Below are 27,414 nucleotides of genomic sequence, written 5' to 3' on the forward strand. Positions count from 1 at the left end.
ACAGAAGTGGAAGAAGCTTCTCAAGTGGGGTAAAAGCACCTTAAAATTCACTTCTCAGACATGTACCGAAAGTCCTAGATATTTATAACAACATCATCTTCATTTTTGTTAGTTTCCTTTTCTTCCGCAAAGATCGCACACCTGGGACATGAAGGTGATTTGGCTGTATCAACTGTCACCTCATTAATCACCCGGGTCATTTAGTTGACCTGGCTGCCTAGGTGGCTGTCTCCTTCCTCCCTCCCCTCTCCATGTGTGTCCCTCCTGAAGCTGTGCTCTCAGGGCAAGCGGACAACCTACCTCAATAGAGGAGCACCATTCTTCCGCCAAGGGTATGCAAGTGGCTGTGCTCCTCTGCTAGAGCCTCCAAACAAGCTTTCATTCTCAACCAAGTCACATCTAAAGAGAAAAACACGGGCTGGAGAGATGGCTTAGCGGTTAAGCACTTGCCTGTGAAGCCTAAGGACCCCGGTTCGAGGCTCGGTTCCCCAGGTCCCACATTAGCCAGATGCACAAGGGGGCACACGCGTCTGGAGTTCGTTTGCAGAGGCTGGAAGCCCTGGCATGCCCATTCTCTCTCTCTCCCTCTACCTGTCTTTCTCTCTGTGTCTGTCGCTCTCAAATAAATAAATAAATAATTTAAAAAATATATAAAGAGAAAAACACACTGGGCAAAATCGTAACGTCTTCAGTATTGTAATGTTAAATTCTGTCAACCTGCTTCTAGTGCACCCTGCTGGAACAATGACCCAGGCTAGCAACCAGACTCTCGTCTCCCACTTCATCCTCCTTGGTCTCTTCACCCACTCGCCTCTGCACCTGTTCCTCTTCTCCGTCATTATGGTCATGTTTGTCATGGCCCTCTCGGGCAATGGGCTCATGGTCCTCCTCATCAGCGTGGACTCCCACCTGCAGAGCCCCATGTACTTCTTCCTCAGCTGGCTGTCGCTCATGGACCTCATGCTCATCTCCACCATTGTGCCGCGGATGGCTACCGACTTCCTCCTCGGCCACGGATACATCTCCTTCACAGGCTGTGGAATCCAGATCCTCTTCTTCCTCACCCTGCTGGGGGACGAGTGCTTCCTGCTGGCCTTTATGGCCTATGACCGTTACGTGGCCATCAGCAACCCACTGAGGTATTCAGCAGTTATGAGTCGTGTCTGTTGGCTCATGGTGGCAGGATCCTGGCTCTTTGGCCTAGTGGATGGGCTGATCCAAGCTGTCTTCACACTTCGCTTCCCTTACTGTGGCTCTCAGGAGACTGACCACTTCTTCTGTGAGGTGCCTGCAGTACTGAAGCTGGCCTGTGCTGACACCTCTCTCTATGAGACCATGATCTATGTCTGCTGCGTCCTCATGCTGCTCTTGCCTTTCTCTGTCATCTCGGCCTCCTACCTGAGGATTCTGGTGGTGGTGCTCCGCATGCGCTCTGCAGACGGCCGGCAGAAGGCCTTGGCTACCTGTTCCTCCCACATGATGGTGGTCTCCCTATTCTATGGGGCTGCCATGGTTACCTACATGCGGCCCCAGGCCTACCACTCTTCCAAGCAGGACAAGGTGGTCTCTGCCTTCTACACAGTGATCACCCCCATGCTCAACCCTCTTATCTATAGTCTAAGGAACAAGGAAGTGATGGGGGCTTTGAGGAAACTCCTGGGAAAGTGTCCCTGTGCTGGGGGGTCTCTAGGTTAAGACTGGTGTCTGAAGATATGGACTCTGTAACATGGGAGCCTGCATCACCAAACTGTGGTTTGACTGGAAGAGGAAGAAATGTGTCCTACTGAAAACAAACAAATAAATTTTAAAACCCTCATTTTTCCTTCATTGTTGAATGATCTTTTTGCTAGTTATAAAATTCTATGTTGAGAAATTTTCTTTCCTTCTTTCTGTACTTTATTTTTTTATTAACAACTTCCATAATTATAGACAATAAACCATGATAATTCCCTTTCCCTCACCTTCCTCTTCACAACTCCATTCTCCATCATAGCCTCTCTCCCTCTCAGTCAGTCTCTCTTTTGTTTTGATGTCATCATCTTTTCCTCCATTATCATGGTCTTGTGTAGGTAGTGCCAGGAACTGTGAGGTCATGAATATCCAGGCCATTTTGTGTCTGTAAGAATGTATTGTAAGCAGTCCTACCCTTCCTTTGGCTCTTACATTCTTCCCGCCACCACTTCTGCAATGGACCCTGAGCCTTGGAAGGTGTGATAGAGATGTTTCAGTGCTGAGCGCTCCTCTGTCACTTCTTCTCAGCACTGTGGTGCCTTTTAAGTCATCCCAGAGGTAACTGCCAGGCTGAAAAGAGAAACTTCTCTAGCCAAAAGTGAGAGTAGCATTAATATATGGGTATTAACATTAAGAAAAGTGCTTACCAGGCAGTTTGGTGAGCATAATATATTCATTTAGCCAAATACCAGCAGGCATTATACCCCTAGGGATCATGACTGGCTTTCTTCTGGATTCTAGCCAGGTCTTTCCATGCTTTGTATTGGCAGCATTTGGTGCCTTCAGCAATAAGGTCTTGCCTTTTGCCTCAGGTGAGTAATCAAGCATTTCAACAGAAAGCTGTCTTGATTTGGGGACCTCCTAGGTCTCTCTGATTAACAGGTCAATGTGGGTAGCAACCAATCTCTGGTATTGGGAGTTATAGGCCAGAGGCAGAAATAAATTTTCTTTTAAGCTTAGGCTTAATCCCACCCTCCCTAGGGCCCCACTTTTCAGGTACTCACTGCTGCTCAGTGTTTGCACCTCAGATATTTAAGCTCCAAAGAACCCAAGTTCAACTAAATCTAAACCCTCGCTTCACTTCCCCTAGCCCAGTGACACTAGCTTCTTTCAGCAGATACGATATTTAATACTGTTTAAGCCGTTTAGCTCTCAAATATCCAGTTAACTTTTTTATTTATTTATTTTTTGTGCTGCTAGGGACAGAACCTGAGTCCTTGTTCATTCTAAGCAAGTTCCTTACAATGAGCTACATCCCAGCCTTAGGTTACCAAATCTTTACACCAAAAATGTTCTGTTGAAATAACTGATGTGATTCCTGATAAGATTTTAATTGATACCAAAGTTTTAAAATGATATTCCAAATTCTGTTTGTACCTTTGTTCCAATCTTCATCCTCAGAAACAGACATCACTTACTGTTGCAAAGCTTAAAGGGCGCAAATGCATTACAGCTATTGAAGAAAATGTGCCGTGTGAATAGAACTTGTGAGGATATCTCCACACATGTTACATCATTTGGTGCTTTCTTCCTGCATTCATCCAATAAGGTTTCATTAAGTAACTATTATTTAATAAGGCACAGTGCCAGATACTAAGAATACAGAAATTAAACCAGAGCTATAGAGACAACTCATAGATACTAGCAATAGGCACTTTTTCAAGTACACGATGGAAGTTCTTTCATATTTTTTATTTTTATTTACTTCTTTGAGAGTGAGAAAGAGATAGAGAGAGAGAGAGAGAGTGAGAAGGGCTTCCAGCCGCTGCAAACACACTCCTAATGCATGTGCCACCTTATGTATATGGCTTACATAGGTCCTGGGGAATCAAACCTGAGTCCTTTGGCTTTATAAGCAAGTTCTTTGACTGTTGAGCCATCTCTCTAGCCCAATATACTCTTTTTTTAAGGAATCTTTCTTTTTTTTAATTTTTAAATTTTTATTAACATTTTCCATGATTATAAAAAAAATATCCCATGGTAATTCCCTCCCTCCCCCCTGACACTTTCCCCTTTAAGGAACCTTTCTGAAACCTCAAGTAAAACACAGAGAAGCCAGGCGTGGTGGCACATGCCTTTAATCCCAGCACTCAGGAGGCAGAGGTAGGAGAATTGCTGTGAGTTTGAGGCCACCCGGAGACTACATAGTGAATTCCAGGTCAGCCTGAGCTAGAGTGAGACCATACCTAGAAAACACAAAAACTAAAATAAATAAAATTTAGAAACCACAGAGAAGGCAATAAACTATTTGTTGCATTCGGGTTCACATTGCTGATAGAAATCACCTAACCAAGAGCAGCTTGTGGGAAAAGGGGTTTTATTTTGGCTTATAGGCTCAAGGGGGAAGCTCCATGATGGCAGAGAAAACAATGACATGAGCAGAGGATGGACATCACCCCCTGGCCAACATAAGGTAGACCATAGCAACAGGAGAGTGTGCCAAACACTGGCACGGGGAAACTGGCTATAACAACCATAACCCACCCCCAACAATAGACTGCCTCCAGGAGGCTTTAATTTCCAATTGATAACAGCTTGGGAGACTAGCATTCAGAATACCTAAGTTTATGGGAGACACCTGAATCAAACCACCACACTATTTAAAATGACAGAAACTCACTTTCCATCGACTAGATTTAAGATGCCTCTATCTATCTATCTATCTATCTATCTATCTATCTATCTATCTATATATATATATGCAGGTTGTTATATTTACCTATTAAATAATATAGCAGGGAATGGGACAGTCCCATCCCTCAGCCAGCACTCAGTACAAGACTTTTTTTTTTTTTTTAGGTACAGTCTCACTCTAGCCCAGGCTGACCTGGAATTCACTATATAGTCTCACTGTGGCCTTGAACTTATAATGATCCTCCTACCTCTGCCTCCCAAGTGCTGGGATTAAAGGCATGCACCACCACACCTGTCTCAAGACAACCACTATAACGAAGAATTAAGAAGTAGAATATATTTATTTTAAAATGTTAAAACAATCAATAATGACAGCAAAGCATTGTTCCCTCAGGAGAACTTATATGCAATGATCCCTACAAAACCTCTAACAGGCTGGGTGTGGTGGCGCACGCCTTTAATCCCAGCACTCGGGAGGCAGAGGTAGTAGGATCGCCGTGAGTTCAAGGCCACCCTGAGACTACAGAGTGAATTCCAGGTCAGCCTGGACCAGAGTGAGACCCTATCTTGAAAAACAAAACAAAAATAAATAAATAAATAAAAACCTCTAACAGGCAGGGCAAGTGTCACAATTGTATGCATGCATGTGCGTGCGTGCGTGTGTGTGGCGTGAGGCTGTGGTGTGTGCTGTATGCATAGGTATATGTATGTGCCAATGAGGTAACCTGTAGGCTTGCCTGAGCAGACGCATTTGCCTGCCATAGCCAGGACACAATGATAGGTGTCCCTCTCCATCACCCATCCTCATTTCAGTCAGAGTTTCTTACTGATACCAGAGCTATCCAGGTGTTGTGTTTTGTTTTGTTTTGTTTTGTTTTGCAAGCTCTGGCTATTTTCCAGTTTCCCCCCCCCCCCTCCTTCCCCCCCACAGGGCTGGGGTTTCAGACCAGCTTGGCCATATCCAGCTGCTAATGTGGAACCAGGGGATCAATTTCGAGTGATCTCTCAGGCTTCCTCTGGCCCTCGTGCCTGCACAAGAATTTCTCTTAACTGCTGATCCACCTCTCCATAAATTGTCATTTATTGGATGAATAAACCAACGTTCACAAAAGACAGCCAGCGGATAGCATACCTGGGCTCAGGGCTCTGGCTTTTCAGACCTAGCTTCCAATCCTACAGCGGCGCAGCCCCTTCCGCAGAGCCCCCATCACCTCCCGGTTCCTCAAGCTATAAATGAGAGGGTTCAGCATGGGAGTAAGGACCGTGTAAAAGAGGGAGACAACTTTGTCATGGCTCGGGGTCCGGTATCGCCTTGGCCTCAGGTAGATGAACATGGCTGCCACGTAGAAGAGAGAAACAGCTGTCAGGTGGGAGGAACAGGTGGCCAGAGCCTTTTGTCGGGCCTGAGCAGAGTTCATGCGGAGCACAGCGCCCAGGATGCGAGCGTAGGAGGCCACGATGATGGAGAAGGGGAGGAGCAGCATGAAGACGCAGCAAGCAAAGAGCAGAGTATCAAAAAGGGACGTGTCTGCACAGGCCAGTTTGAGCAAAGCTGGCACCTCACAGAAGAAGTGATCCACATACCTCGAGCCACAGTACGGTAAGCTTATTGCAGCCACCATCTGAATCATTCCATCCAGGATCCCAAAAGCCCAGGAGCTCCCAGCAATCTGGAGACAGACTCTTTGACTCATCAGGGCGGGATAATGAAGTGGGTGAGTAATGGCCACATAGCGGTCATAAGCCATGAGGCCCAGCAGGAGCCCCTCAGACCCCACAAGGGAGACAAAAAGTCCAATTTGTATACCACAGCCCACAAAGGAGATGGATTTACTGCCAGACAGGAAGTTGACCACCATCTTCGGCACAATGGTGCAGACCAGCATGAGGTCCATGAGGGAGAGCTGACTGAGGAAGAAGTACATGGGCGTGTGAAGCCGGGGGTCTGCGTAGATGAGGAGGATGAGGAGAACATTCCCACAGAGGGCCACCATGAAGACCACCATAACTGCAGAAAAGAGGACAAGGTCAGTCTGGCTATGGGAGAAGATGCCCAAGAGGATGAATCCATCTATGGACGACTGGTTCAGCCATACTGCCATAACTTGGTCATTCACAGTCACCTGCAAACGAGCACAGAAAAATATTCTGAGACCAAGTAATGTGTATTTATCTGTGAATTCTTCCTCAGTCAGATGTGTGATTCATTGGTTAAATAGCATAGGTTTTGAGACGTGTATGATTCGCATGATCTTTGCTAGTTCACATAGTTTTACTACATATCTGTATTTTTATGTATCCATACCAAGAAGAAGAGAAGCTAATTTTTATGGGACACACATGGTACTGGCTCTTTAGAGGTGGACTCACATGGACATAGTAAACCATCTTTAACCTTACTTTGGCTATTTTTTGTACAAGAGAAAGCTCATATGTTATAATAAGGAAGTAGAATGAAGACTTGGAATGTTCATTAATCTTTTTCCTTTTGTACGTTTTTAAAATGGATCTTATTCTGAAGCCCAGAATGGCTTGAGGATTTACTAGGTAGCCCAGGCTGACCTTGTAATCATGGCATTCTTTCTGCTTCAACTTCACAAGTGTTGGAATTACAGATATATTAAAAGAAGGAGGGGAAGAAGAAGAGGAGGAGGAAGAAGGGGAAGGGAAGAGACTGGTAATAAGATAACAATAAGAGAGAGGGGCAGATAGAGAAACAGAGACAGAATGCATGCACCAGGGCCTCTAGCAACTGCAAATGAACTCCAGACACATGTACAACCTTATGCAATACTTTATGTGTGTGCTGGGGGATCAAACCTGTGTTCTTAGACCTTGCAAGTAAGTGCTTTAACCACTCAACCATCTTTCCAGCCTGTATCCTGTTTTATTTGTATGAATTCATGTGTTGCTTTCCTGGTAGAAGCTATGTTATGTCCCCAGATACTACTTGCATTCATAAGAAAACCAGGCTCTGGGCTGGAGAGATGGCTTAGCGGTTAAGCGCTTGCCTGTGAAGCCTAAGGACCCTGGTTCGAGGCTCGGTTCCCCAGGTCCCACGTTAGCCAGATGCACAAGGGGGCGCACGTGTCTGGAGTTCGTTTGCAGAGGCTGGAAGCCCTGGCGTGCCCATTCTCTCTTTCTCCCTCTATCTGTCTTTCTCTCTGTGTCTGTCACTCTCAAATAAATAAATAAATAATTTTTTTAAAAGATATGAAAAAAAGAAAGCCAGGCTCTGAAAACAGTACTGATATATGTATTATAATGTCATTAAAGGTTTTTATTGAGTAATAACTCAATTTTTCCTGTTATCATTCATGTTCTTTCATCTTGCCTTGTCAGACAATGTTTGCCCATGCAATGACTGTTTCAATTCCTAGAAACAGCAACGTAAGACAGGCAAGCTGCTTTCTCCATATAATATTCATTGAAGACAAAGAGAGGCCCTATGACCTACACCAGCCCTCTCCTCCTTGCTCCCTTCTCAGTCATTCTTGTCCTCTGTCTTCCTGCTGTGGGTTATTCTTCAGCTCAGGGAGCCATAGCTGAGCCCAATCAAGACAGCAAAAGAGAAAATAAAAAGATGAATAAGATATTGAAGAAGGAAAGAAGAAAGGGTGTGAATCAAAAGAAAACTACGACAAGAAAGGGCAGAGAGACATGCATAACACTAGAAGATAAATACACCCCTTTAAGAAAGAAGGGGGGGCTGGAGAGATGGCTTAGCGGTTAAACGCTTGCCTGTGAAATCTAAGGACCCCAGTTCGAGGCTCAATTCCCCAGAACCCATGTTAGCCAGATGCACAAGGGGGCGCACGCGTCTGGAGTTCGTTTGCAGTGGCTAGAGGCCCTGGTGCACCCATTCTCTCTCTCTCTCTCTCTCTATCTATCTATCTGCTTCTTTATCTCTCTGTATGTTGCTTTCAAATAAATAAATAAAAATTAAGAAAATAATTTGTTAAAAAAGAAAGAAGGGGGAAAGCCAATCAATGGGAGAGACAATAAGAGGAAGATAAATGGCTGATAGAGATAATAATGTAGAAATGAACCAATATCTACTAAGAGCTGCCAAGAAGAGAGAGTGATGTTGCAGAGGATTGACCCTTGTTCATTTTTGTATGGGTTCCCTTGTGAAAGCAAACAATTCTACAGATCTGCCCTTTGGTGGAGTTTCTCACTTCAAAATAATCTCATCTTCCTTCTGTTTCCATTCATTGGTCAAGAGGGGTTAGAAAGTGAGCTGTCCCTGTAACTCTGACATTCTTTCTCAGTTCAGCCTGTTAGCCAGGCTGCGGATGCCCATGGCACTGTCTGTTTGTGGACCACTCTAGTGCAGATAGAGTGGGGCTCAGACAAACAAACGCCTCCTCTTATCAAGAAGGGGGAAAGAGCCAGGTGTGGTGGCACACACCTTTAATCCCAGCACTTGGAGAGGTAGAGGTAGCTGGATCACTGTGAATTCGAGGCCAGCCTGAGATTACAGTGTGAGTTCCAGGGCAGCCTAGGCTAGAGTGAGACCCTACCTAGGAAAAAAGAAGAAGAAGGGAAAAAGAGGAAAGATACTTAGTCAATGATATTATGGTTGGAGGAGCGTCAGAGCCAGCCTCTGTGAATTTGGACTCACCCCTGATGCCTGCACGCGTTCCACAATGCACTTGTCTCTCACCTCACTTGCAGAATTACTTCCGACTGCCCACATCCGCACAGATACTTAACACAGACGCGGAGCAAGGAAGTTGACTCCCATGTCTCCCAAGAGAACTTACCAATGCTGGCCCTGGAGCCATAGCTCCCAAGCGTACAATTAGAGACCCAAAGGGACAAGAGCATGGCCAGTGGGGACACAGTGATGAAACCCGACAGGAAAGGCCATAGGATCTTAACAGGAATGCAAAGAAACTTTTCTGGGGTTTGACCACCCCTCCAAGTCAGCACTTTCCCTATGACCCCCAGAGAGCTATGGTGTCTCCCCGTGTGGCTGTCCCCTGAGCCCTCCCTGTAATCACAGTCCTCGTCTGAGTGAGATGGAGAAGAGCAGTGGGGTATTGAATCAGAAATGGCAACAGAGCACTATTGGGAGAGAAGGAACAACACCAATACTCACAAAATAGTACGTGGGCTGCCTCCATCCCGTCACTGCCAGACATTACTAAAAAGTCCACACCCTTCAGCATCTGTTGTGAGGGATCTACAGTTATTCCTGATGTCCTGCTACAGGCATGGACAGCTCTCCCTTTAACTCGCAAGAGTGTCCCAGGCTGAATAATGCATTCTTATTGTCAATTCTTTAGCTATGTGCCCTAAGGATGCAAGTCTGCTTTTTAAATGATATAGTCATTGGACATCACCAACTCATCTTTTCCTTCTGGATATTATTTTATAGATTTTTCACTTTATTTTCATGATGTGAATAGAACCCGTTTTAGCTGCTGTGAAAAGCTCCTGGGAGCTTCACTTGGAGGCTAATGCCATGAAGAAAGATTTAGTCAGAAGGTTGAGGGAAGAGTGATGTGGTAGGAGTCACAGGAAGAAGAGACAGAGGGAACTAAGCCTTCGGTCACACTGGTACAAAGAACACCAAACTAGCTTTTTATTTTACCTTTCAATTTTTAAATTTTATTTTATTATTTATTTATTTATTTGAAAGAGAGTGGGAGAGGGAAAGAGACAGGTAGAGAGAGAATGGGTGTGTCATGGCCTCCAGCCAAGACCAATGAACTCCAGATGCATGCACCACCCTGTGCATCTGGCTTATGTGGGTACTGGGGAGTTGAACCTGGCTCCATTGGCTTTGCAGGCAACAACATTAACCGATAAGCCATCTCAAGCCTTATATTTGAATTATTTTATATGTGTTTATTTATGTATTTAAGAGAGAGGAAAAAAAAAACAGAGGGGGAGAGACAGACAGACAATAGGAATGCCAGGGCCTCCAGCCACTCAAACTCCAGATGCATGCACTACCTTGTGCATCTGACTTACATGGGTACTGGGGAATCAAACCTGGGTCCTTAGGTTTTACAGGCAAGCACCTTAACTGCTAAACCACTTCTCCAGCCTCAATCTAGCTTTTTAAAGCAATTATCTATTTTTTAACAATTTCACGCAAGCATATAATGTAACCATATTCACCTTCCATTATCTTCTCTTGTCCTCCCATTCCTGCTAGAATCCTGCTTCCTCCCAACTAGCCAAACTAGCTTTGAGAGAAGGGCAGTGTGAACACTGAACTCAACCCTAACCCCACCCCACCATGAAGGACCCACTGATTAATAACTAGCTTTGAGAGAAGGGAAGTATCGATGGTGAGCTCAACCCAAACCCTCTCACCTTGAAGGACCCACTGATTAATAACAAGCTTAGGACTATGGGTGAAAAATTAGGAAACATCCATGATGGGATGTCAAGGGGTCCAGAGGTAGTCATTGAGAGGTCAAAAAAGGAATGACCAGGTCACATCCAGAAGAAAGCACTCCACAGCACTCCTGTGCATGTGCTAGCTCTTACACTCTCTCTACCCTCTCTTTTGCTATGTTCCATGAAACTCAGAGATGGTGATATAAATGTGTCATTTAGCACTAAGCACTCAACAGTCACATATTCACAGCACTTTGATAAGCTTTGTGTACCCAGTGGTCACTGCCAGCTACAAAAACAAACTTCTCTGACCAAAGGTGAGGTCATCACTAATCTATAGTTATAAATATAAAGGAGAGCAATTTGATGGGCACAACATAACCATTTAGCCAAACAACAGTTGAAGCTTCCTTCCTAAGGCCTATGACGTCCTTAGCCATAGGCCTTTGACTGTTTTCAGTACCAGGCATGAATCCCTCCTATAGAGCTCCAAATCCAATTTGAGAGCAGGTGGTTACCCCATACCAGCCATGTCACTGTTGCACCAGTGGGCACATCTTGCCTGGCTGGTTGATGATGTAACATGTAGGGTCACCACTGGGTCACACTATTGCTGACTTTTCCCTCTCAGCAGCCTTCATAGTACCATCAACACTGGCCAGCAGAGAAGAAGCTTCCAGCTTAGTGCTAACTTGATTTCTGTATTTCCCCTGACAGAATTTCTCCTCAACAGTTCTTCACTTGAGGAAATACCAAATGAAAGCAGCAGATGATGAGATGTAGACAAGCAGCACTGTCCACATCCGCACAAATCTGGAAGAAAGCTTCGCATCCATGGCTACAGAGACAGGTGAGAGGCATGAAAAGTTGAGAGTGCCGCAGCAAACAATGAGGGACCAGGTGAAATCTAGAACCATGGAACCTTAGACAGATTTACCAAGAAAAAACAGACCTGAACTCAGAGCACTGAAGCAAGTGGTAGGAAAGGAGAGAATACTCCATGCTCTGGGACCATTAAAAAAAAAAAGAAGAAGAAGAAGAAGAAGCTGGGCATGGTAGCACATGCCTTTTATCCCTCCTTGTAGGAGGATTGCCATGAGTTCAAGGCCACCCTGAGACATTGTTAATTACAGGTCAGGCTGGACCAGAGTGAGACCCCTACCTCAATAAATAAATAAATAAATGCATGTAATTGTTTAAAATTTAGGCTGGAGAGATTGCTTAGTGGTTAAGGGTTAAGCACTTGCCTGTGCAGCCTAAGGACCTTGGTTCAAGGCTCTATTTCCCAGGACCCACGTAAGCCAGATGCACAAGGGGGTGCATGCGTCTGGAGTTTGTCTGCAGTGGCTGGAAGCCCTGGTGGGCCCATTCTCTCTCTATCTGCCTCTTTCTCTTTCTCTCTGTCTGTTGCTCTCAAATAAATAGATAAAAATAAACAAGAGAAAGAGAATACACAGAATCCACAGTGTTAAAACAAACCATTAGACAGGAGATCTGCTGGCTTACAGAGAAGTAGACACTGGAAAAGAGACCTATTGTGCCACTATCTCATAGGCTGGGGTTGAGAAAGAAGCCAGTCTCAAGAGAAGCTCTATGATAAACCACTCTGCTGGGGAGGAGATAGAAAATTCAGCACCATTATGTCTCCATACCCCCAAGTCCCCACTCCACCCTCTACTGACTGAGTGAGCAATGACTCTGCAATCCACCCTATACATGATAGGCGAGCTGTTATAAACACAAACGCACGGTGCAATTAGCCTTGGGCCAAAACTACTCACTTATGGAAAAGCAGCCTGAATTCTGGAAAGAGGAGGTACATATGAGTACCTGTGTCTCCCTCTAAGCCCCAGACATTTAAATATGCAGAGGAGCCGGGAGTGGTGGCACACGCCTTTAATCCTAGCACTCGGGAGGCAGAGGTAGGAGGATCCCCGTGAATTTGAGGCCACCCTGAGACTACATAGTGAATTTCAGGTCAGCCTGGGCTAGAGTGAGACCCTACCTCAAAAAAAAAAAAAAAATAGACAGATGAAAAGCATGACCAGTCTGTATGCCTAGGTCTGCTAAGGACTGGAGAAACACACCAGGCAAGAGGAGACATTTGGGGGAATCAAGCTAACCAGGAAACGCAGATGGAAGACTACACACAGTCCATTCTGATCCAACCTGTTAGAAACCCAGAGAAACCTATGGAGTGAGCTGCAGAAGAAAATTCATGAAGTAAGAGACCCCTCCTCTATCCCAGCAAGGAATAAATATTGACTTGTGTTACACTACTCATTGAATTTTTAATTTCCACTCTTGTGTTTTTATGGTTTAATTTTTTATTTCCATTTTAGCTTCCTTGATTTGGTGTTAGGATTGTTCTGTCTCTTTCTGCACCTGTTCTATTGCATTCTCTCCATTATTTCTCCTACCTTAAATCTACATATTATTCCTCTAATTTCTACCTTACTTCCTCTTTTTCATCTTTCCTGCACCTCTTTTTATTATTATTTTATTTTTGAGAGAGAGAATGGGTGTGCCAGGGCCTTTCAGATGCTGTGAATGAACTCCAGACACATGGCCTTTTTATGAGCATGTGTGACATTGCACACTTGCTTCATTTTTGCATCTGGCTTATGTGGGACCTGGAGATTCGAACAAGCATTCTTATGTCACAGGTAAGCACCTTAACTGCTAAGCCATCACTGCAGTCCCAGTCCCTCTTCATATTACTTGTTACTTATAACATAATTCATATATAAACATCTTCAGCTTTAATATTTTTAAAACTAGTTTATTATATCATATCATGGATGCAAAAAACCCTTTATAAAATACCTGCAAATCAAATTCAACAACACATTAGAAAGATTATAGGCCATGATTAAGTTGGCTTCTTTCCAGGATTGCAAGAATGGTTTTAATATATGCAAGTAGAGTATCAGGAAGAAGATCTTATTAATTGTTTTCATTCTATATGTATTTCTCAGTTCACCAATTTTCTCTTCATCTGTGTCTAAATTGCTCCCAAATCCATCTATTGAGTTCTGAGCTTAGCTTGTTATATCCTCCTCAGCTCTGGACTTATATTTGTTTTATAGGTTAATACTGTCTGGTGAAATTATCTATATTATTTTTTCTTGAAAGAGAAATAAAAAGTTATTTTAATTCAATAAATGATGGTTTTAACATCTGGATCTCCTTTGAATTACTTCCTCTTTTTCATACCATCATGCAATTATAAAAATCAATGCCACCAGGCATGGTGGTGCATGCCTTTAATCTCAGGACTCAGGAGGCAGAGGTAGGAGGGTAGGAGGATTGCTGTGAGTTTGAGGCCATCCTGAGACTACATAGTGAATTCCAGGTCAGCCTAGGCTAGGGTCCTCATACCAGACACTACCTTGAAAAAAAAAAAATCAATACCCAAAACATGTTGATTCTGAGTCAATGCACCTAATAAAGTATTTTCACACAGATACCCAGTATAACTTACCACTTCCTAGTGCCAGATCTCTTCCAATTGCAACTCATCTTGTTTTTAAAAAGCAAAGATTTGATTACATCACTTCCTTGCTTGGAGTCCACTGATGGCCCTGTGTTCTTCAGGATAAATTTAAATTCCTTAGTATTATCCAATAAACAAATCTTATACTGCTCCATGCTTACCTTTCCAGTTTCAACCCCCATCTCATTCAAAGTACTGCAGTAGGAAATAATGTCTCACATATCATTTTTACACTCATAGCATCTTTTACTATTGAAAAAAAAGCTCAAGCTGGAGAGATTGCTTAGTGGTTAAAGGTACTTGCTTGCAAAGCCTGACAGCCTGGGTTTGATTCTCCACATATAAAGCCAGGTGCACAAAGTGGCACGTGCATCTGGAGCTTGTTTGCAATGGCAAGAGGCCCTAGAACTCACTCTTGTGCGCTCTCTCTCTCTCTCTCTCTCTCTCTCTCTCTCACTCTCTCTCTCTCTCTCTCCCTCTTCCTTTGTCTCTCAAACAATAATAAAATACTCCCCTTCTTTCCTTCAGCCACCTGTCTTCAGACCAAGAAGATATGAGAAAGACTTCTGAGAAAGCTTGCCTGACACCTAAGCTTATCTTTTTGCTGCATTCATCACAGTGTTGTGTTTTGATTAATGATCTAACAGATTGATGATCTCACCTACTGCATGTGAGTCAGCTCACTGTTTATGGCGTTTAATATAGTATGTGTGGTGTGTATTTTTGTGTGAGGCGTATGTGTGCGCATGTGCAGAGACACACAGGCACTCTGATCTTGAAGCAGTTTCTCACTGAACCCACAGCTTGCTATTTTTCACTTGTACTGGCTGGCCACAGAGCCCCAGTGATCCTTCTGCCTCTGTTCCTCTCAGGGTTAGGGTTGCAGGCATACATGACCATGACGACTTTTTATGTGGATACCATATAATTAACACAGGTTCTCATGCTTGAGCGGCAAGCATTTTTACCCACTGAGCCATCCCATTATTAAAATACCAAGTGTGCTTCCAATTTTTCTAGTCTAGGACAGAAGGATCTTCCAGGTAGAACATCAACTCTGATGACATCGGCTGCGATGACAGGTAGATTGAGAGAAGATCACTGCCTGGTATGTCGGTGCTGTCTGTGTGTTCTGTGTTCCATGATGGTGTTGGGAGGTAGGGTAAGTGCCCCACAAACACCCAAAATTCAGGCTGAGCTAGGTCACCAGTAGTCTCATCCATGCTTGGTGGGAATGAGCTGTCCACCACCCAAGTTTTCTTCTCAAATCCAGAAGCATTCCAAAGCATGGCTAATAAAAGATTTTTCCAGTGATAGGAGATCAGGTCTTTACGCAGCCAAATAATCAACTTGTCTCTTGTCACCACTTTTGTTTGCATCATCCTCCCACATGGTTTAATTCCTTCTTTGACAACGGAATGAGATGGAAGTCGCTGTCGATGTCAGGCCCCAAGAATGCGCCATGTGACTTTGAAGCCTCCAGAAGACAAAGGTCTGTGTACTACTCTGGTCCCACCCTCCCTACTGCAGTCCCCCCAAGACCCCCTTACTGTCCCCATGCTTAACTGTCCAGTGTCTCCTCCTTTCATCCCTCCCCGTTCCGCCTCTCTTCTCACCTCATTATAGTTGCTTGCCAATACTACCAATGCTCACTACAACTTACAATCAACTCAAGCTGTTCCATATCAGGAACCACGTATCAAGGAGAACATGTAGCATTTGTCTTTCTGTAACCTTTCTTAGTATTTTTTCCAAGTTCATCCATTTTCCTACAAAGTTAATCATTTCATTTTTTTTCTGCCACTGGGTAGAATTACATTGTTTATATGTACCATATCTTCATTATTCATTCATCAGTTGATGGGCATCTAGCCTGATTCCAATTCCTAGCTATTGTGAGAAGAGCAGCAACAAACATGGCCAAGCAAGTGTCTCTTTACTGGAGTCTTTACTATATATGCCCAGGAATTGTATAGCTGGATCAAATGGTAGATCTGTTTTCAGAGTTTTGAGGAGCCTCCATACTGAGAATCAAGTACCTGCACAGGTTTGTGAGCTCTTTGCCCACACCCCAGCCACTATTTCTTGTCATTTAAATTTTTATTATTTTATTTATTTATTTACTTGAAAGAGGCAGGGAGAAAGAAAGAAAGAAAAAGAGGTGTGCCAGGGTCTCTAGCCACTGCAAACAAGCTCCAGATGTATGCACCACCTAGCACATCTGGCTTTACGTGGATACTGAGGAATCGAACATGGATCCTTAGCCTTTACAGGCAAGTGCATTAACCGCTGAGCTATCTCTCCAGACCATCATTTGAATATTTGATTATAGTTATTCTGACTGGAGTGGGAAGAAATATCAAAGTTGTTTTAATTGCATTTTCCTGATGGTTAAAGATGTTGAACATCCTTTAAATGGCCCAAGAGCTTCCTGGATTCTCCTCCATCTCTCAGCTTGCCCTTAGGAGAGTACAGGGATTACAGACATGTGCACTACTGTTTCTGGCTTTATATGGGTTCTGAGGATTTCAATTCCAGTCATCCAGCTTGCACAACAAGCACATTTAAACAATGAGCCATCTCCCCAGCCCCATTTTTTTCTTTAAAAATTTTATCGAAGTCAGGTGCAGTGGTGCACGCCTTTAATCCCAGCACTCAGGAGGCAGAGGTAGGAGGATCACCATGAGTTCAAGGTCACCCTGAGACGACATAGTGAATTCCAGGTCAGCCTGGACTAGAGTGAGTTCCTACCTTGAAAGACCAAAAAATAAAAATTATGGACAATTTTTATACATGATATAATGTATTTTAATCATAATCCCCACCCATTACTGCCTCTTTTCCCCTGTGCCTGTCCTCTTTCCACTAAACTGTACCTTTTCGATCTTCCAACTAGTCTCCTGCTTTGATGTATTTTTTACCCTCTTCCATGGTCCATGACAGATTGTTGATGTTCATAATATTGTGCAGGTCTTTTGCCCATAAAAATCATTACTATGCGGTCATGAGTTCAACTGACACTTGTCTCTGGAAGTCAGCATTGCAGAGTAGTCATTCCCATGCTCTGGCTTTCAGATACTTTCCACCCTCTTTCCTACAATGTTCCTAGAGCCTTGGAGGGTGTGATGAGGATGTCTCACTTAAGGCCTATTACTCATCAGACCCTTATTTTCAGTACTTTGATGAGTTTTCAGTCTCCCTGGTAGTCATTACTGTCTGTAAAAAGAAGTGTCTCTGACAAAAGGTGAGAAAGCAATACTAATCTGTATGGATGAACATAAATATTTAAAGGGCAATTTGATGGGCAACATATATCTATTTAGCCAGAAAGAGTAGTAACTTCCCTCCTAAGGTCTATAACCTATCCAGCCATAGGTCACTGATTAAGTTTTCAGTACAGGCAAATTCTCTCCTGTGGAATGGGACTCAAATCCAATTGGCTGTTGGTTACCCCCAAGCAGTCATGCCACTATTACACTAGAGGGCACGCCTTGCCTGGCTGGTATAGTTTGCAGGGTCCACTACTGGGCAAGACTGTCCATGACTGTTCTTTTCCAGAAACTCTCATAACACCTTTTGTCACTGACAGCTAGCCAGAAGAGAAGAAGCTTCCAGCTCAATTCCAGCTTTATTTCTCAGTGTCCTGAAACTGAAGTATACATCTTCAGCAATAGGATCTTACCACCCCATTCTGGTGGATAACCAAGACTATTCAGCCCCGTGTTAATTTTCCATGGACTGGACTTGTAAACGCTCAAAGTGAACACAAAATTCCTGAAGTTGTATCAAATATCAGATATAATGACATTATCTTTCTCACAAGTGACCAAGTTCATTCTCTTCAATACAATGGATCATAACCTATCAGTAACATATAAACATAGAAGTCAATCCAGAGAGATCCAAAGGAGACAGAGGTCACTGGATTGAGTCTATTCATATGTTTGCATGGAGACCATGGTCTTGAGCTGGATCTTGGAGAATTAGTAAAAGTGAAGATGAAGTAGAACAAATCCTTCCAGTGAGGAAAAAGGCTGACCTCAAAGTGCACATGGGAAACATCAAGCATGTAAGAAGGACCAGAGGACAGGGCTAAGAGAAGACATACACTTTTAAGTGTGGACTGTCATTACAGAGAGGACAGAAGGAGACAGCCACAGCTAGAGACACCATCGTGGTCCCAAGATGTCATAAAGAAAGGGACAGAACACCAAGAAACTCTCTCTGAACTCCTATATTCCTGCACCTTGGCTCTATTCCTGGCCCTGGTGACCAGGAAACCCCTGAGAAGTTTTCTTCACTCTGTCCCCACTGGCCTTACACCCGCTCTTCTCCAAGATTCTTCTTTGGGTCTCTTTAAATTGTTGGCGTGGGAGCTCTGGTTCAAGGGCTGGCATTTGTGGACTTTCATGGGAGTTACTGGCTATATCATACTTGCTAAGTCTCTGTAGTAAGTACGTGAATAGGAAGTAGGAGGTAGTGCTGAAAGGCACATGAGAGACAGGTATATTGAGGAAGACAGGCAAAATAACAGAAAATAGCCTCAGATTCATATTCATATTTCTCTGACTTTCTTCTTGTGCAAAGAGCTTATTCATTTGAGCCACAGTGTCTGAAGGAGACAGTCCCCAGGGAGGCTCAGGGTGACATACACATCCATAGCCTGGCAAGGAGGTCGGTGGCAGTTAAGGACGATCAGATCTGGGAGAGCAGCTATTTCCTTTCACTTCTCACCTAGTACATGCAAGCGCAGGAAAAGGACAACAAAATTATTTTAATAGTAGAAATTCTTCCACAAGGTATCTGTGCTGAATTTGTTTTCGTGCAGGAGACCCAAGCAAAGGTGAGCAAGAACCGTTTCCTGTTGCTGCCCCCACCCTGCCTGCACCACTCACACACCGTCTCTCCGTCCTTTGCATTTCCTACTACCAGCTGTTGGATGGCTTTCCCATTTCTATTTATAGTTCACATATCCTCTTCCTTCCATTGTTTACTCTTATCAAGGATTTTGTGGTGGTGGTGAGCTCTTTTTTTGAGGGCGTTGAACTTGAGATATTAATCCTCTATTGCCTATCTATCTACATTCCCTCCTTCCCTCCCTCTCTTTCTCTTTCTCTCTCTCTCTCTCTCTCTCTCTCATCTATCCATCTTTTGTCACTGATACTCTTCTTTTTCTTTCCTTAACATTTACCTTTAGTCTTTCCCTCTGTATGGACTGGTCTAAACTATTAGTCCCTGTGCTGAATAATGATCTACCTTAAGGAAAAAGAAAGGAGTTTGAGGAGAAATGAGGGTGAGGTGCAGGAAGACAAGGACTGACAGAGAACAGATTTACGATGTCCACAAAGAATACTACAGAGAAAAGGAGGGTCTTCTGTTGTTTTCTAGGAAGAAAACTGAAGCCACTAAGCCCCCAGAAGAAATGGCTGAAACTAAAGAGCTGGTAAAAGAACAGGTGTGATGCTCCAACAGTTTCTCAAGTTTTGTATGCTCATTAGTAGTACTAAAGGAATATTGAGAACATAACACATATGAAGGACTTCTCAAGGAGCCTAAAGTCACACACTGAGCAAAAGAGGCACTAGAGAACATAGGTTCTAGTTGGCACACATGAGAGCAAGCAAATCCACATAGATGAAATATGCCATGCATTCACTCACTTTGTTGCTATGGGCATATAAGGCAGACAAGGGAGCCAGGGTTGGGAAGTTCAACTCTTATTAGGATATGAAGGGAGGCTTCACTGCAAAGCTCAGGAGGAGGTGAGTGAGTAGACAGACATCTGGGAAAAGCCTTCTGAGAAGAGGCAACAGTGAATACTGAAGTCCTGAGGCAGATGCCTGCCTACAGTGTGGGGAAAACCACATGGTATCAGTGAAACTGGGCTTTAAGGAATTCTGGGGAAGCAAGAGGACAGGAGATCTGGGTGGTGGTGGAGGGAGGACCTTCTGATGAAAATCTACCTTTTCTAAGGAAAACACTTTGATTCTCTGCTTGGCACTTTAGGGAGGACAAGGACTGGAGGGTTTATTTGAGATCTGATGGAGATTTACAAGTCATTTGGAGAGATGACCAGGATGCCAGTCAGATAGACTGTCTGGCTCATGCATGCCTGGCTTATTGTCATATCTTTGAGGACATTTCCTGAGTTCAGCAGAGTCATAAATATATTTTTAATTTTTACATAGGCTTGAATAATTCTATTTAAATTGGTTAATAGCAGCTAAGTGATAGTGTAGTCATCTCTTGTGATCTTGAGTGACAAAGTTACCAGCCCAAGTTTATCAGACTCTAGTTTATTATATCAACAACCAGGATTTGGTTCCTGGTATAATAATGATTAAGACTGCCACACAAAAGGATTAAGAGGGCCTCTACTGACATCCATTCCCTGGTGTTCTTGGCTTTGTGTGGTCCCGTCCCCTGAGTGCTGGCTGGATTTAGTGGCCCAGATCTAAGTATCAGAAAGCAGAAGAACCGAGGGGATGTCACCCCTCACTTTGGCTTATAGATGTCTGCTTCTGTCTAGGTTATTTTGTCTATCATCTTCTTGGATCATACGTCCTTGCAGAAGTCAGCTTCTATGCTCTGGGGTGCCCTGTGAGACTAGAACAAAACCTTCTAGCAGACACATGGCTGATCTTGGAGTGGAGCCTCTTCCAGTCAAGCCCCAGCAGGACAGTAACTGGCCAACAGTCTGATATGAGAGACTGCACTAGAGGAACGCAGCTCCTGGGCCACCAGCCCACAGAAATTGTAAAACAACAAATGCTTCTTAGTGTGTCTTATTTAAGCTGCTAAAAATTGGGGCTTTTTCTTACATAGAAATAGATAATTAACACAAAGTTAAAAGGAAAATCTTGTACTACTGTCTACTACGGGCAGAACTGCAAAAATACCTGACAATAGCTAGTCCTGGTGATGCATGCATGTATTCCCACTGCTGGGGATGCTGAGGCTGGAGAATGGAGAGTTTGAGACCAGCCTGAGTTACATAGCAAGACTGTCTCACCAAACATAAATAAGTACATGATAAGCAAAAGAAAAGAAAAAGATAATGCCTAGCAGTGAAGCTCTGGACCTACAGGAAAGTGTAATTAAAAGTAATCTGATTAGAAACCTTTTTAAAGATGGAAATTGTAAGTCAAAACAAACCTTTGGCCTGGAGAGATGGCTTAGTGCTAAGGTGCTTGCCTGCAAAGCCAAAGGATCCAGGTTCAATTCTCCAGTACCCACATAAAACCAGATGCACAAAGTACTGCGCCTGTCTTGAGTCCATTTGCAGTGGCTAAAGATCCTGGAACATGCATTCATATTCTCTCTCTCTCTCTCTCAAATAAATAAATATTTTTAAAATATATAAATAAAACAATATATTTTAAAAAAAACACATGGAAATGCCTTTGAAGGGGAAGACAATAGATAATGTTTAAAATGTTTAAATAGTGTGAAGCTAATGATAAAAAGAGTTGTAGTTAGGTATGCCACCTAATTGTTCATAATTATTTACTATTATTATTATTATCATTATTGCTTGTTTTGTTTTAGGGGTTTTTGAAACAGGGTCTCATAATTATGGAGACCAGGATAAACTCAAACACATGATTCTCCATTTCAGCCTTTCAAATAGATGAGATTACAGACACACATAACCACACACAGCAATTGTATTTTTATTTCTGCTTAGGTCCAACAGTTTTGTAAACATCAATTGTAGTTGTCTTTTTTAGTATACATGATTTTACTTTGGGGGGTTTTTTGGTGTGTGTTTGTTTGTTTTGGTTTTTAGTTTTTGGTTTTTTGAGGTAGGGTCTCACTCTAGCTCAGGATGACCTGGAATTCACTATGTAGTCTCAGGGTGGCCTCAAACTCATGGCCATCCTTCTACCTCTGCCTCCTGCGTGCTGGGATTAAAGGCTTGTGCCACCACGCCCGACTCTTTTTTGTTTTGCGAGGCAGGGTTTCACTCTCGCTCTCTCGCTCAGACTGACCTGAAATTCATTATGTAGTCTCAGGGTGGCCTCAAACTCTCAATTCTCCTACCTCTGCCTCCCCAAGTGCTGGGATTAAAGGCGTGCACCACCATGCCCGGCTGATTTTACTTGTTTATTTGGGTTCTGTAGTAGACAGCTTCAGGTTCACTGAGATGAACTTCCAGACCAAGCACAGTTATGGAGGAAGGAATATCTATTGAAGCTTACAGATCCAGGGGAAGTTCCATTAAGGCAGAAGGGCCAAGCAGAGAAAGAGAAGCCACAAGTCCCAAAGCCAAAAGGCAACACTGCACATTTCAGGAACTCCAGGTGGAACGAGGCACTTTGTACTCTTTATATTGGAATTTCAAACCCACCACCACACTTTAAGATCTGCCCAGTGACACCTCCATCAGGTGGCTGGAGATCCAAACTACAAACTAATAAAACACTGAATATATTGGGATCCATCTATTCAAACTACCACAGGTTTGTTCATTAAAAATTTTTTTTAAAAAGGATAATATCTCTGGCTCCTTTCTATAAGTTTCTCAATTCTGAGGGATGTGACTTAGTCATACAGTGATCATTTAATGTGTATGAAGCCCTGCGTGCATGGGCAAGGAACGGAGGTTACAGGAGGAAGGAAAAGATAGCGCCAGAAAAGGAGGAAGAAAGAAAAAGAAAAAGACAGAGAGATGTGGCTGGGGGATGTGTCATTTAATTCAATACTTTTGTTTGTCTGTCTGTTTTTGAGGTAGGGGTCTCACTCTAGCCCAGGCCTACCTGGAATTCACTACCTAGTCTCAGGGTGGCCTCGAACTCACTGAGATAGATCCTCCTACCTCTGCCTCCCAAGGGCTGGGACCAAAGGCGTGCAACACCACGCCGGGCACTTCCACAGCTTTTTGCCCACGTTTTCAGGTGAACCAGAACAACTGCCCAGCCATGGGGCCATGGCGGAACCAGTCCTGCACAGCTGACTTTCTCCTCTTGGGCATCTTCTCCCACGGCGCCGCCGATCTTGCGCTTTTCTCTGTGGCCGTGGTGGTGTTCACGGTGGCCCGGCCCCACGTGCGCGGACCCGGCTTCACACGCGCAGCACTCGGTCCTCGGCCAGCTCTCCATCCGGGACCTCGCGCGGCCCGCGCCCGGGTGCCCAAGATGGCCGCCGACTTCCTGCCGGGCCGGAAGTCCAGGTCCCTCCTGAGCCGAGGCACAGAAACCCGCCTCTCCGTCGGCCTCGTGGGGTCCGAGGGGCTCCTGCTGGGCCTCGCGGCTTATGACCGCTACGTGGCCATCGGCCCCCCCGCTTCACTACCCCGTCCTCATGAGTCCACGGGTCCGTCTGCACATGGCCGGCAGCTCCGGGGCCTTTGGGATGGCGGCCGGCGGCGCGGTGCAGACGACGACGGCGGTCATGACCTTCTCCTCCTGCCGCCGCCTGAGGGAGGCGAGCCGCTTCTTCTGCGAGACGCTGGCCCTGCTGAAGCTGGGCTGCGTGGACACGCCGGCCGTGGAGAAGGCGGTGCCCGTCCGCCGCGTCCTCGGGCGGCTCCCGCCCTTCGCCGCCGCCGCCGCCGCCCGCGTCCCGGCGGCTGTGCTGCGCATGCGCCCCGCGGCTCTCCGAAGCCCTGGCCGCTGGTTCTCTCTTCTACGGGGCAGCCGCGTCCGTCTACCTGAGGCCAAGGCGATGCCGACCCCGAGCCAGGACAAAATGCTCTCCCTCTTTCTTTTACGCGGTCCTTACTCCCATGCTGAACCCTCTCATCTATAGCTTGAGGAACCGGGAGGTGATGCGGGCTCTGCGGAAGGGGCTGCAGCCGGGGTTAGGGTTGGCAGCCAGGGCTGAGTGCCAGGATGCCTGACCACCCTCACCCTTGCTGTGTGGTGACAAGTAAACACTTCTGTCTTTGTGAGGCTTGGTTTGAGATTAACACTGAGGGCAGGAGGGATGGCTTAACAGTTAAGGCGCTTGCCTGCAAAGACGAAAGACGCAGGTTCGATTCCCCAGGACCCACGTAAGCCAGATGCACAAGGTGGAACTTGCATCTTGGACTTTGTTTGAGGTGTCTGGAGGCTCTGGCACCCCTTCTCAATCTCTCCCTCCTCCACCCCCAAACAGATAAATAAAACATTTTTTTTTTAAAGATTAACATTAGCCAGGCTGGGCATGGTGGCACATGCCTTTAATCCCAGTACTCGGGAGGGAGAGGTAGGAGGATCGCAGTAAGTTCAAGGCTACCCTGAGACTATATAGTGAATTCCAGGTCAGCTTGAGCTAGAGTGAAACCCTACCTCGAAAAACAAAAAGAAAAAACGATTAACATTCAGAATCGTAAGAACTGCAGTCTTGGGAAGGACTTTTTAAACCCCAGTACTCTATGTCTAGTGAATAACTTGCTGCCCCTCATTCTTTTGTGGACTGTTTTGTAAAATACATTATAGAGATTAGGAGGCTTTTGTTAAATCAAGAACTGCAAACCAGGCATGGTAGCCCATGCCTTTAATCCCAGCACTTGGGAGGCAGAGGTAGGAGGATTTCCATTAGTTCAAGGCCACCCTGAGAATACAGAGTGAATTCCAGATCAGCCTGGGCTAGAGTGAGACCCTACCATGAACCACCCCCCACCCCCCAAACAAAGATCTGCAGTACTAGGGCACTGGAATTGCTATAGCTTATTATTTAGAATCTTAATGTGTTTTCTTAGTAGAGGACTTGCTGGGCTGAACTTACTAACCGGTCATACTGTTTACCACTTACTCAGAGATTATTATGTGCTGGGCACATATGTTTATGCAAGTATCTCTAGCTTCTTACTTATGTAATGACTCATAAATGTTATAATGTTTCCCACTAGTGTCATTAATAAAAAGCCTCCTGATGATGGAAATAGGAATATTTAGAGAATTCTTGTCTTTATACTGTGAAACTAGAAACCTTTCAGAAAATAAAGAACATGCAACATTTTGATAGTCATAAGGAATACAAAACTTGTTTATTTCTGCATTCAGTGTCTGGCACATAAAACATGGAAGTGAGGGGCTGGAGAGATGGCTTAGCGGTTAAGGTGTTTGCCTGCAAAGCCAAGGGCCGCAGGTTCTATTCCCCAGGACCCACATGAGCCAGATGCACAAGGGGGGGGCGCATGCGTCTGGAGTTCGTTTGCAGTGGCTGGAAGGCTTGGCACACCCATTCTCTTTCTCTGTCCCCCTTTCACTGTCAAGTAAACAAATAAATATAAGTAAAATATTTAAAAATGAACGTGCAAGTGAGGATGCTACACACATGAAGTCCTACAGCAAAACTGCCACCTCTGGGTTGCTGTGATGTTCTTGTTTGCTTTTCCTTTCTTGAGGTTGGGCATCTCTATGTTGCTGAGGAGGACTTCAAACTCCTGTGCTCACCATGTGCTCCTGCCCCGGGCTTCTTGAGTGACTGGGTTAACCTGTTTCCCCTGGGAGGTAAAGGCCATAACATATAGCAGAATTTGAACTTGCATTTGAAAACATAGTTTCAAATATTTGGATTCCAACTATAAACATGAGCAGCCACGCTGCTAAGCTGGGTAGGAGTTGCTTGGGCATGCTTACAATAAAATTTTCCTCGAAAACAAATCGTCTCTTTTGAAAGCAAAGACAAAAGAGTAGGCTCTGGAAGTTGTTGTGCTAAGCCACAGGGAGTTGCTTATTCAGTTTCAAGCTTTGATGGTCATAATAAGTACCATATCTAACAGGGAATGGGGAAAGAGTAGCTCAATGGTCGGGTCTCATTAGCACATATGAAGCCCTGGGTTCAGTCCTAGCATGCCACAGAGACCTGTCACAGGAAGATAACTGAGCTAAATTCTGAAAACAAAAACTCCATAGCAAACAGTTGTTTCAATTTGTTTTTTGGAGCTGCTGAGATGAACAGATAACTCTGTAGGAGGCTTCCTTCCCTCAGAGGCTTAATTGCCAAAAGGATGTCTCTAAGGATTTGTGAAAATAGAAGCAACTTTCCTTAGTCAAACCACTGCCAAGTTTCCCATTTGTGTAAACGTGCATAATTTATTTACTCATCTCGTACACTTAGGCGGTGCCCAATCTAGCACATTACTTTTAAGGTTTATAGTCCTAAATATCGTTTGGGCTATCTTCTCGTTCTCACCCCATTCTCTTTCCTTGTCCGGCTTTTAATCTGACCACAATCTCCTCTTCAGGAAGCCTTACCTGACGAAATCCATACAGACTCGCATCTCTCTGGGATTGTGTACCTCTGAAGCCATACATATCCTGTGGCAACCAGACGTTTATCTGTAAGCACTGAACCCCTAGATTTAAGCCAAGCTCCTTTTAGGGAGACATAGTCGCCCTCACAAATGTTAGGTGGTCTTGGCTGCAGTGGTGCAGGTCTCTACCCCCAGCTACTAAGGAGGCTGAGGCAGGACGATTGCTTGATTCTACAGCTTCCCAAGACTATCTCAATAAATGAAAAAATAAAATTAAAAAAATGTTTTACTAGCCTGTGCCTTAGTGACTCAAGTGATGGGGGCATTCCTGTTTTATTACATTTCTTTTCAGCATATATTCTGTGTCTCATTCAATGCATGGACAAAAGTCAGTTGTGTTGTTTGTGGTTTTTGCAGTAATGGGTATTGAAACAAGGGCCTTGAGAACTCTATGTAAAGATTCACCTCAGATGAAGACCCCTGGCCCAACATCAGTTTGCAGTTGACAAGCATCTACTAACAAAATACTAGCACCCAGACATTCAACTAACTAACGAAATAAGAGGTGCTGAGATAAGTCACACTCACAAAGATAAATACTGTAAGGTTACAGAAATTAAAAGCCTTGTTACCATGCTAACCTGCCTTCTTAGCTTTTGTAACTTGCTTGCTTGCTTGCCACAAATTGACTAAAGAACAACTATTTTAAGATGATAGTCTCTGATCTTGAACCTTGCTCAACTGCCTAGTTCCCGAACCCTGTCTCAGTTTCCTGGAACTCAGGAAGCCACCGTCTTGCCTGTGGTCACTTCTGGCCTAGGCAAGCAACACCAGATGGACTTCACCAAAAATCCACTCTATATGGAAAGTCCCTTGAGCAAGACCCCCTCCCTAGCTCTGTGGTTTTTCCCTATATGAACCCTGTAAAGTTGCTATTCGGGGCTCTTCACCCCTCCTGCGTGGGGACTCTGTGTTGAGCCCCGGTGCGCCGGAACTTCAATAAACACCTCTT

The 27,414-nt window shown here is 44.4% G+C and overlaps 2 protein-coding genes and 1 pseudogene across 2 annotated transcripts; 2 read left to right on the plus strand and 1 right to left on the minus strand.

Moving 5' to 3' along the window:
- Nucleotides 1-744: 744 nt before the first annotated feature.
- On the plus strand, nucleotides 745-1,695 carry LOC101614196 (olfactory receptor 56-like). Its single transcript, XM_004657296.2, has one exon. It carries the CDS (start codon nucleotides 745-747, stop codon nucleotides 1,693-1,695), a length of 951 nt encoding a protein of 316 aa, XP_004657353.2.
- Nucleotides 1,696-5,525: 3,830 nt separating this feature from the next.
- Nucleotides 5,526-23,162, minus strand: LOC101600335 (olfactory receptor 56). Its single transcript, XM_004657464.2, has 2 exons — nucleotides 23,037-23,162; nucleotides 5,526-6,488 (listed from the first exon to the last, which is right to left on the minus strand). The coding sequence occupies exon 2, from the start codon at nucleotides 6,465-6,467 to the stop codon at nucleotides 5,526-5,528; it is 942 nt and encodes a 313-aa protein (XP_004657521.1). The 5' UTR covers nucleotides 6,468-6,488; nucleotides 23,037-23,162.
- LOC123461449 lies at nucleotides 23,140-23,968 on the plus strand (annotated as a pseudogene).
- Nucleotides 23,969-27,414: the final 3,446 nt, after the last annotated feature.

This window comes from Jaculus jaculus, chromosome 6 (genome assembly GCF_020740685.1).
Source record: "Jaculus jaculus isolate mJacJac1 chromosome 6, mJacJac1.mat.Y.cur, whole genome shotgun sequence".
NCBI lineage: Eukaryota > Metazoa > Chordata > Mammalia > Rodentia > Dipodidae > Jaculus > Jaculus jaculus.

What these genes read in the sequence shown, in the direction of transcription:
- LOC101600335 (XM_004657464.2), bottom strand. Translation starts at nt 6,467, where the DNA reads ATGGCAGTATGGCTGAACCAGTCGTCCATAGATGGATTCATCCTCTTG.
- LOC101614196 (XM_004657296.2), top strand. Translation starts at nt 745, where the DNA reads ATGACCCAGGCTAGCAACCAGACTCTCGTCTCCCACTTCATCCTCCTT.